The sequence below is a fragment of the Protopterus annectens genome, chromosome 6.part0 (genome assembly GCF_019279795.1).
Source record: "Protopterus annectens isolate FY-2018-M chromosome 6.part0, PAN1.0, whole genome shotgun sequence".
Lineage (NCBI taxonomy): Eukaryota > Metazoa > Chordata > Ceratodontiformes > Protopteridae > Protopterus > Protopterus annectens.
The window spans coordinates 1054906724-1054931543 of NC_056737.1; the positions used below are offsets into that span (position 1 = coordinate 1054906724).

At 41.0% G+C, this 24820-nt stretch overlaps 1 protein-coding gene across 4 annotated transcripts in view; it reads right to left on the reverse strand.

Moving 5' to 3' along the window:
- The window catches only part of DPF3 (double PHD fingers 3), a 1486280-nt gene that overhangs the window by 961616 nt on the left and 499844 nt on the right, over positions 1–24820 (reverse strand). For all 4 annotated transcript variants that reach the window (XM_044074663.1, XM_044074664.1, XM_044074665.1 and 1 more), the window contains one exon: positions 1920–2080. In XM_044074663.1, coding sequence (XP_043930598.1) covers positions 1920–2080 — 161 coding nt within the window. The remainder of the gene's footprint in view (positions 1–1919; positions 2081–24820) is intronic.

A 24820-nucleotide genomic window follows, 5' to 3' on the forward strand; every position in this document is an offset into this window, starting at 1 on the left:
GAGTATGTAGCATCATCAATGCCCATTTTATTTATCTAGGCAGCAAGCCAAATAAGAGGAAATAATCAAAGATGACCACCTATACAGCAGTTAAACAACACCTGTGTTTAATAGAATGGAGATGAGTTACCAAGGTAACAGCCAGGAAGACACAAGAGACAGGCTACTCACGTTTTCTGTGAAAATGATGCGTTTCAGGTTGGGACACCTGCATTTTTTGTGAACCACAGTAGTGAAAATGAGTGACCCATGAGCTATGGATGAGAACAGAAAGGCAGAAGTGCTGTTGTTATTCATGTCCGACTTATTCACCAAGCAACAATGAACACTCCTTTCCTTCTGTAACTAACAGTACTAAGATCTAACGCCCCCCTCTCCACCTCACCCACCCCCGATCCATGCAGACACTCTATTCAGTCTCATATTCTAACAGTCTGGGAAACAAGCAGAGGCATTAAAACTGGAGCCGGACCAAAAAGCAACAGCAGTACAGCAAATGTTGAAGAACTTTCAGTAGGAACAGAAAGTAATGCAACCTTATCACCTGTTGGCTTAGCAGCAGGCTCCATTAGTCAAGCATGTAAAAATGACTGGTATCAGGAAAAGATTTCAAAATCCCTAACATAAAAAAGTGTGCAGAGCAAGTGCCCAAGCATCAACAGCAATTCTAAAAGTCCAGCTATCATCCAAAAGAATACGTCATTGTTCACAAATTTTGTAGTTGGTGTCTCACAAGTGCCCACCTGCACAACAAAATATGAAGCATTGCACCACATACAGTACTACCAATTCCAGAACTTGCCTACTTCTATTTTTGTGGTCTGGAATAAATACAGGAAGCTTTCCTGACTCCTAACTTTGGAATACTTTCCTATCTCAGCCTGATAATATGTCATGACCAGATTTGCTTATGCAGTGGTCTTATCATACAAGGGTGAAATGTCAGCTACCAATGGACATAAAATACTTTGCAGGGTTTATGTTGAACCATGAGCAGACTATATAGGTGAAGGTGTATCATCCATTATTTTTCAGTTTCTTGCACTAAAAATAAACACTTCTTAATAGTTTTCAAAAGAGTGCCCTCAGGACATATGGTTAAAGCCAAACCAAATAAGTACAGCTGCTACTAAGGGAAAAGTATTTGTTAGTTTTTATCTTTTGTCTATCTTCCACTTTAAAAATGTATTGCAAAATAAAAAGAACAATGGGCTCTTTCAGCTCCCAGTTCATACCCAGATTTAATATTATGAAGAAAAATGTGCAAGGCACATTGTATGTTCAACCAGCTATTGCCCGCAGCAGGAAGAAGTGATGCATGTTGGAACACAGGTGTATCAATGCAGGCAACCCCAGCCAGCAAAAGTCAAAATGTCATGAAGCCCAGTAACACAGAAGCAATTAAAGGTAATTCATCACAGCCCTGTCCAGTTTATCTGCAGGAGTACAAACTTAATGGCAAGGACATGCGTCAGTGTTTGTGATATATAGTTCAGTTGCGATTCCTTGCCATAACCTTGAGGATCGGTGCACTGTGCTACTATACTGTCTAGACTACAATGCACATAGCAGCCAGTATTAATATCATCTCTTAACAGAGCCTTTGCAAAGGGTAAACCAGACCTTTAAAAGTGTGATCTAAGAACCAGGTTATATTCTGCAGATTCTTAAAAGATGAAGTCATACGTGTCCTCATTAATAGTCTAATATACACCAGTACTGCTCAGGTATGTGGTGGAAGTGCAAAATAAAATAAAGCACATCATGCAGTCTGAGCTTCTGAACAAGAAATGACTGAAATGTAGGCATTTAGGAACATCAATAAATGCTAACTGCATATACAGTATGAGGTTCTGGGCACAGTGCGGATGCTAGGAGAAATTAAACCTGATGGTACCACATACAGAGGTTATACATACCTGGGCCTCTGTGCCTCTTCTCCATCCAAATGTAGCAATTATTCTGTGCAACCCCAGTCTGAGAGTCAAGGAAAGGGAGCCGGACACTCCTTTCTGCACAAAGCCTTGAATTATAATTCCGGCAGTGCTCTATGGCTTCTTTATAAAACTGGTCCCCAAGTCTGAAATATAACAAAAAAAAAAAAAAGAAAGAACCCATTAAAACCTAAAGAACACAGCAAACATTGCCCAATGTCATACATTTCCAAACAAGTATAACATCAAATCAAGTTTAAATAAATGCAACCTCGTTAACCTTAAGTTAAAATCTTGACAAATACAAGATACCTCCCCTCTTACTTCACATATGCTTGAGTTTTTCCCCCCTCATCTACCCACCAAACAGCAGCACTCATTTTAATTATGACTTCTTGATTAGTCATATTCACAACCCTCCACATTCGCTCACCATACTGCTTTAACCTGCTCCTTTTGCACTGTTTCATTACAGGAACAAGCATTACATTTAAAATATTGGGGAAGGTACAACTACAAATGAGTCTGTCATTAAAATTTACTTTAGATATTTTACTGTCTTTACTGGGAGAGGAGAAAGGTATACATTTGTGCTTCCCGCGTGGTAGAAGAGAAAGCCCTCCAGCACAGGAGAAAGGGGTACATCTGTGAGACCCTCCCAGCACAGGAGAAAGGGGTACATCTGTGAGACCCTCCCAGCACAGGAGAAAGGGGTACATCTGTGAGACCTTCCCAGCACAGGAGAAAGGGGTACATCTTCAAAGCTTTCCCAGCACAGGAGAAAGGGGTACATCTGCAAAGCTTTCCCAGCACAGGAGAAAGGGGTACATCTGCAAAGCCCTCCCAGCACAGGAGAAAGGGGTACATCTGTGAAACCCTCCCAGCATAGGAGAAAGGGGTACATCTGTGAGACCCTCCCAGCACAGGAGAAAGGGGTACATCTGTGAGACCCTCCCAGCACAGGAGAAAGGGGTACATCTGTGAGATCCTCCCAGCACAGGAGAAAGGGGTACATCTGTGAGACCTTCCCAGCACAGGAGAAAGGGGTACATCTGCGAGACCCTCCCAGCACAGGAGAAAGGTGTACATCTGCAAAGCCCTCCCAGCACAGGAGAAAGGGGTACATCTGTGAGACCCTCCCAGCATAGGAGAAATGGGTACATCTGTGAGACTCTCCCAGCACAGGAGAAAGGGGTACATCTGTGAGACCCTCCCAGCACAGGAGAAAGGGGTACATCTGTGAGACCCTCCCAGCACAGGAGAAAGGGGTACATCTCTGAGACCCTCCCAGCACAGGAGAAAGGGGTACATCTGTGAGACCCTCCCAGCACAGGAGAAAGGGGTACATCTGTGAGACCCTCCCAGCACAGGAGAAAGGGGTACATCTGTGAGACCCTCCCAGCACAGGAGAAAGGGGTACATCTGTGAGACCCTCCCAGCACAGGATCATACATGGGAGGCACACCATCTGTTTGCTTGATCACTGGGTGGGGGCCAAACCTTCTGCAAAGTGCAAAAGTAATAAGTGAGGTGGGTGCACAATGACACCTGTTACATGACCATCAGAAGAATGCAAAATATGTGTTTGACACTATGTACATTTCATCTTCCACTTAGGAATCTTAACCAGCTGATACTCCATGATGGCTTCTAAGTGCATTTAAGTCATTATTACATTGAGTTTGCACTTCTTAGTCCTATGATGCAGAAGCAGATACACCAAGAATTTTTCACCAAAAAAAGGTTATGGAGGAAAAAGAAAGAGCATAAAAAAGTTATGCACTAAAATATTTCATCCTTAGTAGGTATTGAGAGACGTCTGCAACTTTGACCTTTCCTTGGGGCCTGAAGCCTGTGATTTTCTTTTTGGTTATAAGGTAGTTTTGTAACTCAGAAGGGTTGTGTGGACTGGAAACTTATGAATCTGCAAAGCCAGGTAAAGCTAGTATTTTTATACGCAGAATTTGAATAAACCTGTGTTTTACATATTTCCTGACTCCTATGTCTTTTTAGAACTTCTGTGCGTGTTTATCCAATATACAGATGTAGCCAAAAGGTTGAATATGCCTTTGGTTAAAAGGTTTTGTGAATATATAAAAAAAGAATGCCAAATAAGTGAATGCTCATCATTTGTGTGAATCACATATGGCTGAATTAAAGTTTTACATACTGCAGGTAAGTGGGGGTTTGCAGGAAAAGTAATGTCTGAATGAAAAAGTGGTGGTTGTAAAGGTGTGAAAGAGTGTATTTATAGCAGCTCATATGCATGTGCAAGTGCTGACAGGTAAGACAGGTTCATAGGTTCATACTAGGCTATCTGCCCTGGGGCAATTATAAGTCTAGCCCGATTCTGTATGGCTTACGCCACCCCTTGATTTGAGTATACTGTGCCCTTTTTAAGGTTTAGTTTACTGTGCCTCTGTCTAATAGTGACACGGGAGTAATCCATGGGACAAACCTACGATCCCCCATCCACCTATCGAGATTCTTCTTGAAGAGATTCAGTGAGGTGCTCTGCCTCACATGAACTGGAATTCTATTCCAGAGTGAAGGGAGCCTCTGGGTTATGAACCTGTCCTTCCAGCAAGTTCTATTTATTTCTGTGCTGAGGTTCAAGTCTCTCGAGCGTGTGGCTCTAAGGGATTTAGATTTACTGAGGTGGAGCATGTCCATTAATTCTGGATTTGACATAGCTTTGTATGTCAGGCATAGATCGCCTCGAAGTAGGCGGTATGCAACTGAGTAGAGCTGGAGTTTTTTTTAACCAAGCAGCATATGGCATCTGTTTGAGACCCTTGATCCTCTTGGTGAGATACTTTTGGGGTCTTTCTAATTGCTGCAGGTGTCGGGTAAGGTACATCCCAAAAGGGGCATTGTATTCTATGATGGGCCTGATGAGGGATGAATAAAGGGGCACGATTACCTCTCTTGATCTAGATGTGAAACCCTTCGTGATGAGGTGGGCTATGTAGAAGGTCTTTCTAACCACTTTGGCAATGTGGTTTTCAAAGGAGAGATTGCTATCAACTTGGGTCCCCAGGTCCCTAATAACTTTCTCTGTACTTAATGGGTTTCCACCTATGTGGTAATTTGTGGGCACATTGTTTTTGCCAAAGGGTATGACTATACATTTTTTGGCATTTAGCTTTAAACCATGCTGCTGGCACCAGATATCTGTCTCTGTGAGACCTTTTTGAAGGATGTTTGTGTCAGCTGGAGAGTCGATTATGGCGCCCAGTTTGCAGTCGTCTGCAAACTTGGTGAGCCATAGTCCTCCCACGTTTGCCTGTACCTCAGAAAAGTATATACCTAACAAGAGTGGTCCCAGGGCAGAACCCTGTGGGACGCCACTTGTGACCGGTTTAGAGTCTGACATGGCTCCAGCAACTCTCACTCTGTGGGTTCTGTCTTTGAGCCAGTTTGCAACCCATCTTGTGACATAGGGGTTTATATTTAAGCTGGATAGCTTATCTATGATGCCCGAGTGGGGTATTGTGTCAAATGCCTTTGCAAGGTCCAGACAGGCTGTGTGGACTACCTTCCCTTCATCTATGGCTTTGGTGACTGTTTCGAAGTCAACCAGGTTCAAAAGGCAGGATCTGCCCTTGACAAAGCCGAACTGGGTAGGATCTAGTGTCTGTAGGTCCCCAATGTCTTTGTTTATGAGCTCCATGATGATCCTCTCCATAGCCTTGCAGACTAAGCTAGTCAGGCTTATGGGGCGATAGTTTCCAGGGTCCGTAGAGGCTCCACCTTTGTGGAGTGGGACCACTGTTGCTGTACGCCATTCTGTGGGCACATATCCTATAGTGAGGCTGAGATTGTATAGCTGTTTTATTTGAGGGATTAGTTCCTCTTGGAGTTCATGTAGGATGCAACCTGGGACGCCATCTGGTCCCACAGGTAGGGTTAGTAAATGAATAGACTCATCATGTTTAGTTTCATGTGTGTGTTCCGTGTCCTTTCATGTTTAGTATTGTGTGTGTGTTCTGTGTCCTTTCATGTTTAGTTTTGTGTGTGCGTTCTGTGTCCTTTCATGTTTAGTTTTGTGTGTGTGTGTTCTGTGTCCTTTCATGTTTAGTTTTGTGTGTGTGTTCTGTGTCCTTTCATGTTTAGTTTTGTGTGTGTGTTCTGTGTCCTTTCATGTTTAGTTTTGTGTGCATGTTCAGTGTCCTTCTGTCTGTAGTGATACTATTCCAGATATGGGTTTGTAGTAACATAATATGAAGAGTTGGAGTTAGGGGCAGGGGCAAGATTAGCACTCAAGTAAGGGGGCGCAGGGCGTGCACAGGGATTGCACCCCTTCAAAAACAATTTAGTGTACTTTTTTTTATGAGCACATTCCACTCATGCATGAATCGTGCCATCCCAAATAGAACCAAGATGCTCTCCTCCAAAAAAAGGAAGCCAATCTGGTGGTCCCCTGCCATAAACAAACTTTACAACAAAAGGAAGAAACTATTGCAGAAAAGAGGAAAATCCCAGGATGCAAAAAACTCCCTTACCAGCCTCAGTAAGAAGCTGAGATCCCTCATAAAATCCTCCAAAGCTAGTTATGAAAATAAAATTGCCAACGATTCCAAAGACAGCCACAAGGCATTCTATAACTATATCAAGAATCTAAATGACAATGCGCAGATCTAGTTCTGAGCTACAAAACAATGGCATTAAATACACTGATCCCAGGATATTGCCAATATCCTGGCAGATCAATTCAGTGCCAACTTCACCCCCATCTCACCCCCTAAATGGCCCATCTCAATACCGGAAGATTGCCAAATTCTGGTAATCACGGCCACACAGGTAAAAAAATCACACTAAGAATACAGCATCCATGGGACCAGATGACATCCCAGGCTGTGTATTACATGAACTACAAAATGAATTGGCACCTCACCTAAGTGTCATGTTTAATCATAGCCTCACCTCAGGCTTTGTGCCCACTGAGTGGCACACAGCTACAGTTATCCCACTCCACAAGGGGGGGCTCCACCTTGGATCCCGGGAACTACCACCCCATCAGTTGTTAGCCTGATCTGCAAAGCCATGGAACGTATTATCATGGAACTTGTAAACAAAGACATTAGCAACCTTCAAACACTGGACCCCAACCAGTTTGGGTTCGTGAAGGGCCAATCTTGTCTCCTGAACCGGATTGAGTTCTTCGAATCAGTCTCCAGAGCCGTGGATGAGGGTAGGGTGGTCCACACAGCCTATCTTGTCCTCGCTAAGGCCTTTGACACCATCCATCACTCTAGAATCATAGATAGACTTACTAAGCTGGGCATTAATCTCTACATCACTTGATGGGTTGCCAACTGGCTTACTGACAGAACCCACACTGTAAAAGTAGCCAACTCCAAATCCAGCTCCAGACAAGTGACAAGTGGAGTACCTCAGGGTTCAGTCCTGGGACCACTCTTGTTTGGTATCTACTTCTCTGAAGTACAGGCCAACACTAAGGGACACTGGCTAACAAAGGTCACAGATGACTGCAAACTGAGAGCCATTATTGAATCCCCAAATGATGTGGATATTCTACAAAAGGGCCTTACAGAAACAGATGCTTGGTGCCAGAGCCATGGGCTCAAGCTCAATGCCAAGAAATGTATAGTTATCCCCTTTGGGAAAAAACATGTACCCGTGAATTAACACGTAGGTGGCAGTACACTAAACAATGAAAGTGTGATAAGACACTTAGGGACACAGGTGGACAGTGGTCTCACCTTCGATAACCACATCGCCACAACAGTCAGGAAATCCTTCTATGTGGGACACCTCATCACTAAGGGCTTTTCATCCAGAAAAAAGGAGGTCATTGTCCCACTGTACTCATACCTCATTAGATCCATTACAGAATACAACGCCCAATTTGTACCTCTCAAGACATCTGCAACAACTGGAAAGGCCGCAGAAATACCTCACTAAAAGAATCACAGGCCTAAAGCAGATGCACTACGCTGACCGCCTTAAAAAACTCCAACTATACTCTGTCGCATATTGTCTACTCAGAGGCGATCTCTGCTTAACATACGAGGCCATGTCAAACCCAGAGCTGTTGGACATGCTACACTTAAACAAATTCCAATCCCTCAGAGCCACACGATCCAGGGATCTAAACCTTGTCATCACAATAAACAAAACATGCTGGAGGGATAGGTTCCTGACCCTGAGACTCCCCAGACTCTGGAAAAGACTGCCCATAGAAGTCAAGCAGAGTGCCTCTTTGGCCCTCTTCAAAAGGAACCTTGACGATTGGATGGGAGAAAGGAAATTCACCCCGGAGATCACGTCAGTCGCCCTGCTAGACAGGGGTCCAGGGAAGTAAATAGTGTGGGAAGCCAGGGAATTTTTATGGCTAGGCTTGTATAGGCCCTAGGGCCGATAGCCTAGCACCAACCTATGGTGTTTGTATTTAGGAATTTTCACTCACATGTGATCTCATTTGTCAGAACAATCATTGAGTTGCATTCTTGTTAGGTAGCAGATATGACTAGTCTTGCATATCTTAAGAGAGCTACCAGAGGTGGTCTTCCAACTGGTAACAAATGCTAGAGGTGCCCAAAGCACTAGGAGGTATCCAGTATTCAGTCATTTAGTTATCAAGCTTCACGGTACCTCCTCCCTCCATAGATGAGAGCATGCCCTACACTATCAGGAGTCAAGTTGAACCTTTAAAAGCCATTTATTTTCCCTACTATATGGTAGTATTTACCATCATGCCATTTATCTAGCTATCTGTTAAAGTTTTATTATCAGTCCATTTACTACTTTATCATTTACAGTACACAGTTGCTTGTTTAGCTGTACGTTATTATATTACTATGCTTTACTTGCACAGTTCTTGGTTACAGGTACCTAAATAAATATGAGCTTTAACATCACCTTGTTTCAGACAAGCACGTTATTCAACACAGTAAAAGAAATTTAATTACACTAACAGTTATGAACTACATTTAAAATATTATATTCAAGTACACCTCTAACTTGCAGTGTATTATCCTATGAAATTAATTTAAAAAATAATCTATACATATTAGAATTTTCAGAACAAATGTTCCTCTTGATAAAAACATTTTAAAAGGGAGCCAGTCATCACATGAATAAATATTTCCATACTAAGGTAGCAAACCTTTGGCCTCACTCCCCAGATATACATGGCATATTATTGATCATTTCACAATGCAGTAGTACAAAGCACCACAAAAAACATGACTTCAGCACTGATTGTCCTTCTTGCTAACTTCTCAGACTGCCATGTCCTACCTCGTAAATGCTTCTGCAAACACAGATGCTGTAACTTCTAGGAAATACACAAACGTCGGTATTTCAGAGGCAACACAATGCAATTTCTAAGGACTTCATTTCAGTCATTGTTTTCAAAAAATATCTACAAATGTCATTACTGTGCAGAATAGGAAAGGGTGGTACTTAAATATTGGGAAGGGTTTGAGTCCTTCCATCTCTGTTTACCTGTGTAACTCTCAACAAATAGCTTTGACGGTGCTAAATCAACCCTGAAAAGACATACTTGTGTCCACAGTGAGTTTAGCTGGTCAACAAAATTAAAAAAATTGAAATAATAGGATGAATTAATTTGCAATAATGGCACTAATACAACAGCTATTTAAAATGAGCAAAGCAGGTACAGCCTAACTCAGTTTAAAATGAAAAGGTCAGGGCATTTAGTCCAATGGGTTGAAAAGTAGAACCCAAAGCGTCTGATGGGGTAGGCAGGCTAAACAAAATCCTGATTTATTTTTTAGCAAAGATGCTCAGCCTCCAAGAACTATATGCCTATTACTCGTTGAAAGGGTGGCTATATGTGGTGGATGAAGAAGGGTGGTGGCATAGATGGAATCTGCATGTTCCCATGGCTAGTTCTACAGGCACTGAACCATGTAAACCGAAAAAGAGCTGAGCTAGGTTGTGCACATAGCCTCTCCACCCAACATCATGGAGGAAGGACCTGAAGGGAAAGAAAAAGGCAGGATTTCAGATGCAGAACTGGGGGCCTGGGGCCTGGAGAAAATGGGCTGATTAGGATGAGGATACAAAACTGTGCATCTTCAAAGAATTCCACATAAGAAAGTTACAGTAACAGATTGTCTGTGTTGTTGCTTCCAATACCAAAGCAGGAAAAAAATTGCTTGATGCAGATAACTGATGTTCCAAATCCATCAGGCATACAATTTACTTTGACAAGGTACAAAAAACTTTCAATAACAGTGCTAAATTTAAAATATAGGACAGCAGCTAAAATAAATCAGGAGGAAGCTTCTTGTCGACATTCTAACCCCCAATGGAGAGTTCACTTGCATCAAACCTGTCATCACCGTTTCTAATAATTAATAGTGATCTCTGCCAAGGAGAGGATTTTTTTTTTTAAGATGGAACACATATTTGAGAAATGTTTCTTCCCCTGTAACGCACATACAATTTTACAGAATTTATAAAGCCACAAAGCATCAGAACAGCTTTGTGCCACCCCATCAAACCCTCACTGAAGTCTTTTTGTGTAATTTTCTGTCTTGTATTTCTCCTTAAAGTTTAACAGTGACACACACTATAATCCTAAATACACTCCTCTTACTTTAGTGAGAAAAGTGCAGAAATATATTACAATAAACATGTTGTAGCAAAAAATCTGAAACATTTTTTCCAATGATACCCTGAACAGATCACTATGATAGGGCATCATCTCCGTGACTCACTCATAGCTTCCCGGTCAGCCTGCCAATTTACTCATGATAGTATAAAAGTACTCCAGTTAGGGTTATGACATACCCTGTGCTTATTCCATATTTTCTAACAAGAGACTGGTTTGTTTCTTACTTGAGAAGTTTTCTTTATTTCTAGCTAACCTAAATCACATCACCTTTTTCATCAACTCTCACACAACCTTTGAGTTTTCAGTACGTCCATAAAGAGTCTTGTATGTTGTCATCAGGTAAAAAATAGGCAAAATTTCACTTGCCTCCTTAGCCCAGCTGTCCAAATCGGTAAAGCTTAACAGCAAGTCATCTAAGTGGAGGTGTGTGCACATGGAGGAAGTGTGCGTGCATATTACAGAATAAATACTGTCGCTGGTGAACAAGGACTGGGTAGGTGAACAGGAGAGGACATGCCCCTTCAACCAAAGTGATGACAGCTGTCTTGGCAGGTAACCAACTACCTCCAGACATACCCAAGAGATGAAGCTTGTGGTCTGCTGACAAGGTGCACAGCATGTAAATCATCAACTGCCACGTTTTGGCCACTTTCAAGTCTTCTTACATGATAAAGTGTGATCTGCAGTGAAAGCAAAAATTAAAAAAATATATATATAAGAGCAGTCATTTGTGTTAAAACAATGAGAATAACCTCCTGAGGTAGAAAAAAAAAATCAACCCGACTATACATAGTCATTTCTCGATGCACTGACCAACAGACCCATTAAAAATGCCAGAGTGAGACACTTCTGGCACTCATAAAAGCACAGTGCAAACATGAATGTGCACAAAACTTTGGTGGCAAGTAATAAAGATCAGTACAGTAAATGCTTTTATCCAGATTGTGACACAAAATAACCAAAGACTCCAAAGAGGTTCTGACAGGGTAGCCACAACTTCCATGTTCTCGTTGCCCCCCCCCCCCCACAGACATACTCACATAAATGCTGCACTTTACAGGAAAGCCTAGAGTTTTCAGGCAGTACCTTTGAGATTTTGCACCATGTTCGTAATGTATTTGTTTCCATCTTGGATGACAGGATCACAGCACAAGCGGTCAGGATGGCGTCACCTAAAACTCTTCAGGTACCAACCATTTGTAATGGTACCACTAAGGTCTGGCTATCTTGGAGGTTGTCACATTAGTATGGAGGATGCAAAAGGCTTCATCTGTCCTTTGCTCAACACCCTATAAAATCAGACCCCAGTCGGCATTCGAAATGCCAAGTGCCGAAAAGTTAGAAAAGACCACCAAAAAACACAGGAGAAGAGCAAATTTTGAAAAAAATCGCTTTTTTCCTTTAAATGTTTTATATATATATATATATATATATATATATATATATATATATATACACATATATTGTTGTATCTTTTGGCTTTTCCCGGTTAGGGGTCGCCACAGCGCAACTCCGGTCCGCTAAGGATTGGCAGTAGATTTTTACATACCAACTATATATATATATATATATATATATATATATATATATATATATATATATATATATATATATAATGTACACACCAACTCTGACATTGCCACATCTCGGAGAAAAGGGAATATCTCGAGAAAAAGCATGTGTGACTTAGAATTTATAAGTCTGTTATTTCGACCTTTCAGTCTCCTTACTTTGGGACTAGTTCTAGTGGGTCCTGACATTTTAAATGGTTAACTATAAAATCTGCTCTTTAGCTCTTGGGATTGAAAAAATTGGGCTTCACAGACTAGAGGGATAACTCCAGACTCAGAAGGTCACAAGCACCTCCCCTGTGAGTCTGAGGCCTCCTGAGACTAACCAAAGTGCTCCCTAATAACTGAAGAAGTGTCTTCTAAATTACATGCACTCTGGCACAGAATTAGAGGCCATTGTGACCGCACTGTGTAAAACCAGACAGAAGACAAAAACTGTGATTTGTACTCCTCCTTTTCATCATAAGAATCTCTAGCTGGAGAGATTTTCCACTTCCTCTTACAATGGGAAGCTTCTGACATACATGATTGATCTGACTCTGACTGCATGGCACAGAGAAGCTGAGAGAAATTATATGGCCCAATCATGGGAAGAAGCATTGCTATGGCTACGGGAAACTGACCAACACACAGGCAGATGTTTGGGTAACACTGACACCTCAGTCACAGATGATGGAGGTCTTAAAGTTAAACAGCTGTCAGAGATTTTGGAATCATAGGGAAAAACATCCCTAGATTCCATAAAGTGTGGATATCCTCATTAACTAACTGTGAGGATATCTCACTCCCCTTGTTTGATAATCAGGTGGCACTCTGGGGGATCAATGGGAAATAAATATCCTAGGATTGGAAGGCGTGGTCTTTGATCCCTTGGAACATGCTAGGGTCTGCAGGCATGACAGTCTTCCAAGGGACAGCATCAGAGACCTAAAGCAATACAGGCATCAAGACTGAGGGACGAAGTGCCTCTATAAAAGTGGTACCCTGTGGGTATCCATGAACTTAAAAATTCTAGTGTCTCTCTCTCTTTCTGATGGGCATGCTTCTGCTCTGCCTTTTTTGGATGCCCCCCCCATGTACTGCAATACTGCAACTGCAAGTCCACAGGCATATGAAGACTTCAGTAACTCCACTCATCTCCATTTGGCCTAACAGGTCTGGAAGGATTCCTGTCTTCTCAATGGTGTTTAGGCAATACCCCTGACAAACAGTACAGTTATTAAAACCACTTTTAACTGCTAGAGTTTATAAAAAAATATAACAATTAAGCAACTTTGCTATCATTGCTGTGCTGTCACTTTCAGTTTCCAAAGGATGCACAAAGACAAAAATACACTAGGTTTTGTATCCACACATGATCCATAAAAGTAATAACAACTTCTAGACCCTGGTAGTGCACAAACTACACACACACACACACACACACACACACTTACTTACAGGTTACCAAGGGGCTTATCTATAAATGTTGCAGTAAATCAAAAAGTATCTTCACAGCTAATCCACACAGACTATTAATTCCTATACCTGACAACAGATGTTCCCACACTTAATCATAATCAGTATTAGCTCGTTTACAAATCTTCATTTTTGTACTAATACTGACCAAAGCTGTGCAGCTCCTTTGTACTTTAATTCTAAGAATGTAGTCTGCGCTGCTGTTTGTTGCATGGTACGTTCAACATTTTATATTAGAACAACTATGAAGGTTAATGAAAAGAACACACGAGTATACTTATATTACAGAAAAAAGCAGAACTAACGCATTAAATACTCGTTCACCAAGTTGTACTAATTTATAATGATTTGTTTTTACTGCCTGGATCATGAAGAAATACCTTGAGGGGACAAATGGGAGACATTCTGAACTCTAAAGAAAACTGTCAGGCTACATTAAATATTTCACTTCCTCTTGATTTGAATGACCATTTCAATTTTAGCTGCATTTTAAAACAAAAGTGACAAGACATCGAAACAACTAATTATGTTAGCTCTACATTCAGATTTCAGTTTTCATTAAGTCATTTTAGAATACTTCATACTATAGCACATACATTTTTTTTCCTATGCATACTTTTTTGTAATTTTGCTTAGTAAAAAGGTATAGAAATGTGATTTAGAAGTCTGAATACTGAGTTTTAATATGCTTTTGAGATTTGTTGTCATCATATGATTTCCAATCTCAGTTTGGTGTACTTAACTGAGATCCGTCATTGCTACACAGTCTGATAAAACGCTTACCCAGTACATTTTATACGTACCATCAAAAGTCACCAAACGCTCTCATCAGCAATAGTTCCTTTGGGTTTATTTTATTAAAATATCATAAAATTCTGGACCAGAAAACTGTTGAAAATATTATTAAAATTCTACACTCCTCTGGCTTCTTCCTTTACTAAAGGAACTGACCACTTTTGGATGTTCATGGACTTTTTGTTTAAAGAAAGTCTTGCGACCCTGTAGAAAACTTTTGTAAATGTATTAATTCCAGAGTATTTCCATGTCGCAGACCAGGTAAGAAAACTCACTTTAATATAAGCTCACAGGAAGATGGTTTTCCCAATCATTACTGAAACTTTGACACTTCATTCTTGACTTTCTGTGTAGACATACAGGTGTACTTATGTATTTCATATGCACAAGAAAGGTAAAATATCAGGTCTTATTGTTCATGACCGAGTCAGGCAGAAAGTAGCTCAGAAGCAGCGTGCAGTTTCAATTAAGAAAATAATACAAATTAGGTTACTTTCCGTCACCTTTTTTCTTGAACTGAAAAACAGGTGTTCTTTTATCGTTGGTCTTCGCCATAAACTGTTGATAAGTCTTCCATAAAACAAGTAATAAAAATAAAGCAATTCAACCAGCTCAGTGTAGTAAAACTAAAACAGAAGGAAGCAAACACACCAGGTAGACACACAAGTAATGTGGTTGGGCTGACATGTTTACCTGGTGTATTTGCTTCATACTGGCTCAAAACAAAAAAGGTATTACTATAGATTTTAGTTAGCATCATTTTTGTTAGTTGTACAGGAGTCTTAGTTTTGTAAACAAATACTGATTAAACTGTTTTTTTTCCCCTCCATGCCTCTGTAAAGCAGATCTAAAAGACAAATGTTATGTTCTTATCAGCAAAGTGTAACAGGGTTGAAACTGAAGCCTTATGTGGGTCTGATACTTAGTAATAGGGGTGTAACCCTTCTTGTCCAGCCTTTCCATGGCCCTGCTATCTTTATCAGAGGACAGTAACTTGGGAGAAGGAAGCAATTGAGAGGGTTTGTCAGAGGCTACATACACAACCGAGGGTCACTTGTACTAAAATTTACAGCCCTCAAGCACCCTACAAAATCTATCAGGTTTCATAGGAGCAGGGGAGCTGGGAGTCTGGAGCCTTAGAAGCATTAGAAAATGCATCTAACAAGGCACTTAAAACAGGAGGCACAGCCAGAAGATTTAGAAGTATCCATTTGCAGTTAACTCTCAGCACTTTCTATGCACCTCAGAAACCTCAGCACAATCCCATTTAAAGAACTCCATCATCCCGGAGATCATGTCCCTCAAAGAAAGCTCTTCAAAGGGAGTACCAGGACTCGTAGATTCCTCTTCCTCTAATCCACAGTCCAAAGGACTGAAAATCTGAGAAGAGTAAGCAGGGGATTCCACATCAGAATCCAGCACCTCCCTCAGAGGAATTCTGTTCCCTGGGTCTTTTTAGGGGAGTATAGGACCAAGTTGGGGCTGGAACAAAATCTGTGGCTGAAAAGTTTTGAGGATTGTGCATGCAGACATCACACGTAGGGCCCCATGTGATGTGCCACGCAGCTGCAACAGCCAAGCTGAAGCTTTTGTATAGGAGCCAACGCACAGGTTGCCTGAGGGCAGGAAATCCCACACCAAGAATACTGCAACATAGGAATAGAAGGACATCAGAAATTCACTGAAGTTTTAAATGCCATCAAAGCACTAAAACTCAGAGAAGGCTTGTCATTCACTCTGTGGATCCTTTGGAACAGGCGAAATATAGTCTTATTTTTTCTTCTGTGTGACATCCACCTTATAAAATTTGGAAGGCTCTGACCCAGGATGGCATTCAAGAACGGTAATAGGGACTTCTCCGACTAAAATTTGAGGAAAACCCCTAGGCCCCCCTTGGAGATAAATCAGCCATGGTTCTCCCTAAACGTCCAAAGCAGACGTCTGCAAAACCTCCTCGGACATGCTTAAATTCAGATCCTCACCAGTCTCCAACCCAGTTGCAGCAGAGGAATCATCCTAGCATTCGCTCACCTCAGGAGAAATGCCCAGCGGAGTCTAAACAGTGGAAGATTCTGGCCTAGGCTTCTTGGCCTTCTTCACTAACGGCTATCCCTCAGAGTACAAAGTACCCTCCATTGTGTCTTTGGCATAAGACGCTGATTTTTCTAGATAAAGCACCAAAGAAGATAGACTACTATAAAGGGTTTTGGTACAAAAGCCTGACAAATGGAACAGGATGTATAGTCATGAGAGGCACCTAACCAAAACAGATACTTGTTGTGGTGGTTTTTATAGGGAATTTGTTTCCCACACTGGCATTTACTTTTCTTGGATGACAAACCCCACAAGCAACAATAAAAAAAAGACAATTAAAAAAGAACCCCATTGGAGCACTGCAATGTCTAGGAGAACCAGTAATGGAATGAGCATTCAGACCAAATGGTCAAATGATGGCATTCTGACCATCGGCAAAGAATATCTGAGGATGGTATGTTTGGATGTCACCTTTGCTACACAAGGAGCATACATGTGATGTATGGGGTACATTAAAGCAACCAAAAGGTTTTGGTATACTAGTCGGACATTGGGCCACCCTTGGCAGGAGATCCCTAATTTTATGAAGACAGCAATACTGAAATGGAAGGATATCTTAATGCTCAACTCTGGCATAGCTATTGAAAACTTAAAATCTAAATTACAATAGGATGGTATCACCTTTTCAATTTTGACAACCCAAAAATTTAAACTCCATAAAATGACTACTGCAACATCCAGAACCCTTCAAAACCTACTAGATAGTTCCTTTCATGACAAGCGACTCATTAAATAATAGATCAGTTTCCCAGCCCACAAGCCAAATATGGCCCATGAACTCTCTTAATTCAGCCTGTGAAGCTTTGCCCATAAATACGTTTAATATGATGTGCAAAACATTAGAAAGTACATTAAAATGGTTTGTTATCCAAACCACATTATTTAATGCTTGTCTTTGTAGACTAGAACACCGCCTGTAGCTCATGTGGAGATCAGTAAATTGCTATTTACCCTAATTTTACTGTTGGTGCACTTAGTAGAGATCTACCCAAAACACACCCTTGAAGTTGTCCAATTTGATAGAGGCATGACATTATGACCGGGGAGTTGTTGGGTAATTTGTACAGTACAGTAGCATGATTACTACTGTTTTGGCTGTTGACTAAGAAGCTATAATTATGATTACCAGTGGTTTCATGGACCGGTTTTATAGAAACTGGAGTACTTGTTGCATGCAAGTGAAAAAGACCCTGTTATTTAGCTGAAATGGTAAGAAATGGGACTGCTTGTTGCACGTAAGTAAAAATGATGATTCTGACAGGTTTTGCAATGCAGACTTTGTATTAGAAAAATAAAATAACTGTCCTCAAGTATTAGGGGCAAAGGTTCTGTATTGCTTTCTTCCACTCTACAGCTTTTGTCCATAATAATTCATGAAAGTTAAGTAAGCAAAATGTAGCACGTCACAGTGATGGCAGGTAAATCAACCTTCAGCTTAAAAAATAAAATGTCTAACCTTTGTCAGTTGCATATTGTTATAATGCCCAGAATACAGCACAGGTAGCCAGCACTGGATTAGCACCTTGGGTGCTTAATGGCACAGGCAGGTATAACAGGCATGCTCATTTTGGGATGGTGGGATGGCTGGTCCTCCCAGATTAAACTCCTGCTGTACTTACAAGGCCTTCGCTGAAGAGGAAAGAACCCTCATGATGTGGAGGGTCAGTACCTGAAGGATGTAACCACTCAAGATGGTGATGGTAGCTTACAATGGCACATGCAGGAAGCACACATGCATGGACCATACATACATGCATGGACTTGAGAGCATAGGCTTTGCATACGTTAACTGCTGTTTCTTCTGTAACTGCACTGAGCTTTAATACTACATTCCTTACTTATGAATTAAATGTAAACATTTGCTTGCTAATCTGCTGCTCCTAAAGGAACATGGGTCTTTGCTGAAAAATGTCTTTGCATGCTTAGCAAATTAAAAAAAAGTGCCAGTCACTATTAGTATCCTATACAAAGTGAAAATGAAGCCTTTTAGCTGGGGAAGTACTCTGGTGTTACAAATGGCACTAGAATAAGTGCCCGAAGCCCCACAGGTGGCCTACCCAGGCATGCCTTACTTCCCTCTATGGCTTTTCTGTATACAAGTAAAACAAAATTGCAAATGGCAAGAAAACTGTAAATTCTAACTGTTCACCTCTTTACCTGTTTAATTTAACATCTGGAGCTTTGCAGGTTAAAATAAGTGTCCAGAAATAGACCCCTAGACCTTGTATTCAGTTACTGTGTACATAGATTGCAAGATGCAAAGTACTGGAATCTTACTCCCTGTGCACCTTCCCAAACTGGTGTCCCCTCAACTCAAAGCTGAGCAGCAAAAAAATAAATCTAACAAGCAGCTTTCCACACAATTATCACAAACAAAGCACTTAAAGCGCAACTGGAAATGTAGTATTTGCATTCAGAAGGCAATGTCAATACACACCATTATCACCCGTCAATTACACCCTATAACAGCTTGCACCATGAGGCAGCCATCCCCTTTACCCCACTCTGCTATGGCTCTGGTCTTGTGCATTTTTCCTTGGTAAATTTATGCATCACTCCATCTGAATGAGTGGCATAAAAAATGTTAACGGTTAAGTTCTGCATCTACATTTTATTATAAATTTATAGTAGGGATACAACAAACTTTAAATGGACCCTCACCCTTAGATATCAAAAACAGTAAGACATAATCAAAATGGTGTACTAAATTTATATATTTATTTAACATTTGTTAACTGGGAAAGTCTGACTTGGAACAAAGCCAATTTTCAGCGGAAGCCTGGGGAGAAATGCTCCAGAAGTATGGCTTTGTGATATGGGAGGAAACCAAAGTACCCGGAGGAAACCCACAAGAATGCAGGGAGGACATGCAGACTCCACACAAAAGGCACCCCAGCCGGGACTCAAACCGGAGAACCTCTTGCTGTGAGGCGACAATGCTACCGCTTCACCACTGTGCCGTCCAATCATAAAACAGTACAGTTTACAGTAAGAAATAAGCCATTGCACAGAATTACATATTACGTTAATATCACTCCAAATTAAGAGACACCATAGGTTTCTTTAACAAGTCATTGTGTGCTTAAGAAAATTGCAGTGCAAGTCACTTTAATAAATGTTGTCAATATCATTTACACTACAACAGGAGGTATATACTGGTGCATTCATGTTCAAAGGATGCCTTGTTATACTCCTAACCCCAGTTACCAATGGAAGCTGTCAAACCCATTTGAAAGGATGTTTTGTTAAACTTACCCAATCCAAGTTATCAGCTGCAGGACAAACTAGCCAATTTAAGGATACCTTACATAGTTAGAAAGCGTGCACACAACATTATATGACATGGATTCAACAAGCTTCAGAGTTCTAATAGGTAAAGTGTGACGATCACAGTAAGGTACAACGGTCCCCTAAAATAGGAGGGCCTGACAACTTAAAAAATAAAACGTGGCTTTTGTATTCCATCAGAACATTATAACAAAGGACATCGCCTTCTTGCTTTTACTGAAAATCTAATATAGATTTAAAGTCTGAAGATGACTGGATCAGATTTACAGACAGCAATGGTTGTTCCCAACAGCCATAAATCATCACATCTCTAACCACTGTACATGTCAAAATGTGACCACACCAGAGCCCATTTCAGAGAAAGCTTATTCAGGCTTGTTAAGATAAAAGCACAATTTGTTACATCCTGTGAATAACCTCTTCTCGTTAAGACATGTTGTGTAAGAATGGGGCCAGCACTGTTGCTTTCTTTAAGGCTATGTTGCTATTTATTTACTTATTAGATAAGAATTAAACGGCATTTTACAGATCAAGTTAGACAAGTCAGTTATTAGCAGTTTCAGCAGAGATGTTCTTCAAAAATGCTGTTTAATCCATATTTATTAATACTGAGTGCAAAGTCTCCCATTTTCTCTCATCAGAGTTCTAGGTATATGCTATTTAGCATGCCTACATGTGCCTTTGCTGCTGTAGTCACTTACTGCCCTAGAGCACATAATGTGAGAAAAGTTGCATATGGCCTCACAAAATTTTAATTAGGTCACCCAGTACGAACCACACAGACAGGCGTCCATGTTCCTTTGTCAGTTCCCATTTTTTCTCTGCCTGTAAACTGATGTAGAGTCTAAGAAACCAGAATGAACATGGTGGTAAATTTTCACATGACCATTTTCCCCCCTGGGTCTCTGCCTCTACAGCTCTGGTGTTTGCACAGAAATGAAGCAGGGACAGAATGAACCCCCTCCCAAGATTTTCAACTCTCTCTTCAAATGAGTCCAAATGTTAGGCTGATTTCTCAAAGATTAATTAATATTTCGAAAAGTGACAATAAAGAAAGACTGACCCAGGTAAAGCAAATGAAAATACATGCAACTCTTTAAAAAAAAAAAAAAACACTAATCCAATAGGCTGCCACAGAAACGGACTATGAGGGCAGATAAGGAACAATCTGTCCCTCTGAGCCCACCTAGTTACCTAGCAACAAGATAAGCTGCAGCTGCTAAACTGACCATTAATTTATTCTTTCTTTAAACAAGTTTAGCAACTACCTTGTACCTATCCCTTACACTGCTGAAATTTGTTAACATTTCTGATGATACAGAAACCTTTAGAAAAGCTGCTCCATTCATCCAATCACCCCTCCTGCAAAAACATGCTTTCGTCATTTCTCCCTTGAAAGTTGCATGTCAATCTACATTTGTGTCTTACTTCTCTTCAAACGGTGTTCCCCACAAGGACTCCATAGATCCTAAGGCACTGAAATGAAAGCATCATACACCCCCAGCTCAATTCAAGATGGTACATATTAAGTTCCGAGACATTTTCTTTACATGTTATGTGGTGCAGTCCAAATAACATGATTAACCTCTTCTGCCCTGTACCTTAAAGCTCTGGGGAAAATGGAGTCTGCAGAATAGGGTCTTGCCATATTAAAGACTTGATAACATGCAAAGACTGTGCACATCAGTTTACTGAAGTATTTTTTTTATTTGTTTACTGGGAAAGTCTGACTGGGCACAAACCACTTTCAGCAGAGGCCTGGAGAGAAGAGTTAAAAAGCAACTCAACATAATCAGAATATTACATCAAAGAATATTGTAAACACCTTGATTAAGTAACCAGCAATATATACATAAGGTACAATACACTAACTCAATCTCACCATGAGGCTTAATTAATACCTTTGCTTCCTGAGAAATTCTAATTCAGGGAGCTTTTCTTCAGAATCGTATACTGAAAACACAGTCCATTAGATTTACAGTATGTGATGAATGCTGGGAGTTACAAAAATATAAAATATCTCTTTGGCAGACAACGGGCTGTATACTGGTGTTAGTATCAAAGGTGTGTCTGTAGATGGTGATTTTATATTGCAGCTCTATGAAAGAAAAACTACAGTTTTGTTTGCCACAAATAGTGTTACTGTCAAATAAAAGGTTATAGTCTCTGCAAGTCTAGTCAAAGTTAAAATAAAGTCAAAGTAAACGTTGTCGATCAGATATACACAGAGGTGCACGCTCAACGAAATTATGTTGCTTTGGTCCCCGTGCAAGACATAACAATGAACATATAGTCTGAATGACAAGTAAGACTAATGCACATACAGTAATTAAAATATTAACAACACAACAGATTATGACAATTGGACAGGAAGACAGACAATATTATACTAGTAGGTGCTGCAGGACTATGACTTCACACTGTGATTGCTTAGAATATTGCACTTCAGTTGTAGCATGACATAATCTGATGTGCATAGTGCACATGTACGGTGTGGTGCCTCACTCCTAACTATTGCACATTCAGGAAGTAATACCATAAGAAATCAGACTAACTGTACCAGTTGTTGAAGCAATTTACCAGAGTGATTACTACAGATGATACTTTACAGCAAACAGCATATTACTCTGATTATTCGCTCTCATGCTTGGCATTCAAGTTCAGCAGCCTTACGGATAGAGGGAAGAAGCTCCTGTTCGGTCTAGATGTTTTGCAGTGTAAGCTGTGATACCGCTTGCACGAGGAAAGGAGGAAGTACATGCCATGGGTAGGGTGCGTGGGATCATTGATTAAGTTCCTAGCCCTTCTCACACACAGAATCTCATGCAGATCATCCATGGATGGGAGCGTGGAACCAATGACTTTCTGCTGCCCTCACTACCCTCAGGAGAACTTGCGGTCAGATGCTTTACAGTTACCATACCAAACTATGATGTTATTTGACAGGATGCTTTCAATGGTCCCCTGTAGGTGGCTTTGAGGATGGAATGAGACAGGTTTGCCTTCTTCAGTTTCTGTAGGAAGTGCAGATGTTGTTGTGCCTTCTTCACTGTGTGGCTAATATGAGTTGACCAGGATATGTCATCTGAGATGTGCACCCCCAGGAACTTGGTGTTTTTGACTCTTTCCACTGCCACCCCCTTAATTTCCAAAGGTTGATGCATCTCCAGAGTCCTACTGAAGTCCACTATTAATTCTTTGGTCTTGCTTAAATTTAAGGCCAGATTGTTGCTGTCTCACCTGCCTATCAGTTGCTCCACTTCATCCCTGTAGGCTGTTTCTTCACCATTTCTCCATTTCTGACAACACCTACGACAGTGGTATCATCAGCGAACTTGATTTTGCTGGATTCATGCTAGGCCATGCAGTCGTGCATCAACAAGGTGAACAGCAGATTCTGGGGAATGACGGTGTTAAAGGTGGAACAAAAATTGTTGAACAGCATTCTGACATGGCAATTCTTATTCTCTAGATGTACCAAGGATTCATGAAGTGCTACAGCTACTGCATCAACCGTGCAGTGGTTAGATCTATAAGCACACTGTAATGCATCCAGTGCTGCAGGTAGGCTTGAGATATGGTTCTTGATCAACCGCTCAGAACACTTCAATACTGTTGATGTAAGAGCAACTGGTTGGTAATCATTTAGGCTTGTCGGTTGGGATTTCTTGGGCAAGGGAACGATATTTTTGAAGCAGTTGGGTATAATGGCTAGTTGCAGGGATGCATTGAATAGATCCGTTAGTACACTGGACAGCTGGATAGCAGAGTCTCTTAGAATCCTTCCCATAATATTATCAGAACCAGCTGCTTTTCTTGGGTTTACTCACCTCAGGGTCTTCAGATCATCAGATGCTCTTAGACATAGCACTTCCTCACCCTGTTTGACAGGTAGCTTATTTTGCACACTGTTATCCGTACCAAATCTGCTGAAGTAGGTGTTTAGTTTGTTCAGAAATTCTGTGTTGTCATCACATGGGAAGGATGCAGGCCTGTAATCAGTTATGGATTGAATGTCTTGCCAGAGACGTCTGGAGTCCCTTTGGTAGGAGCAATGCCCCTGAATTTTATGTCCACAGGTCCTCTTAGCCTCCTTTACACCTCTACTTATATTTGCTCTGGCCACTCTTAGGGCATTATCATATACTTCACCAGACAGCCAGGGTTTCTGACTAACACACATGGTGATGCATTTGATGAATGTTACGTCATCAACACATTTTGAAATACAGGCCATTACAGATTCCGTACACTCCTCCAGGTCAATATGGTGGTTCTTTACAGCTGCATCTCTAAACACTGATCAGTTTGTATATTCAAAGCAGTCCTGTAGTGCCAAGACTGCTGCCTCAGGCCATATCCTTGCTTGTTTGGTTGTAGACTTCCCTCTTTTCAGTAGTAGTGTGTATTCAGGAGCCAGCATGATGACCAGATGGTCTGAGTTGCCCAGATGTGGATAAGGTACTGTGTTGTAGGCCAGTTTTACATTTGTGTACACTTTATCCAGAGTGTTCACCCTTCTTGTTGCAAAGTTCACATGTTGATGGTAATGGGGTCATATGGATTTCAAGTCAGCTTGACCGAAATCACCTGCAATTATATGGACAAACTCAGGGTTCTTATTCTGGAGGTCATTAATTGACAGACACAGAATATTCAATGCCACACTGGTATTAGCACTAAGGGGGGTGTAAACAGCTGTTATGCTCACTCCACTGAATTCCCTAGGCAAGTAGAAGGGTTTGCATTTTAGTAATATGAACTCAATGTTCTCTGAGCAGTGACAGGTGACTATTTCAGTTTGTACACCAGTTGTTGTTGATATACACACACAAACACCCCTCCACGAGATTTGCCACAGAGAGACCGATTTCTGTCAGCATGAAATAATGACATCCCCTCCACATATAGAGAGGCTAAGCTCTCTCAACTCAGTACTGGCATAACCAGTCAGGAGGAGAAGGAAACCACACTCACTACAATTCCAATTTCACATAGACCTACCACGACAGCAAACCAAACACATAATCACACAAAAACATACTCGGAGGCTCTAAATAAGGATCTGC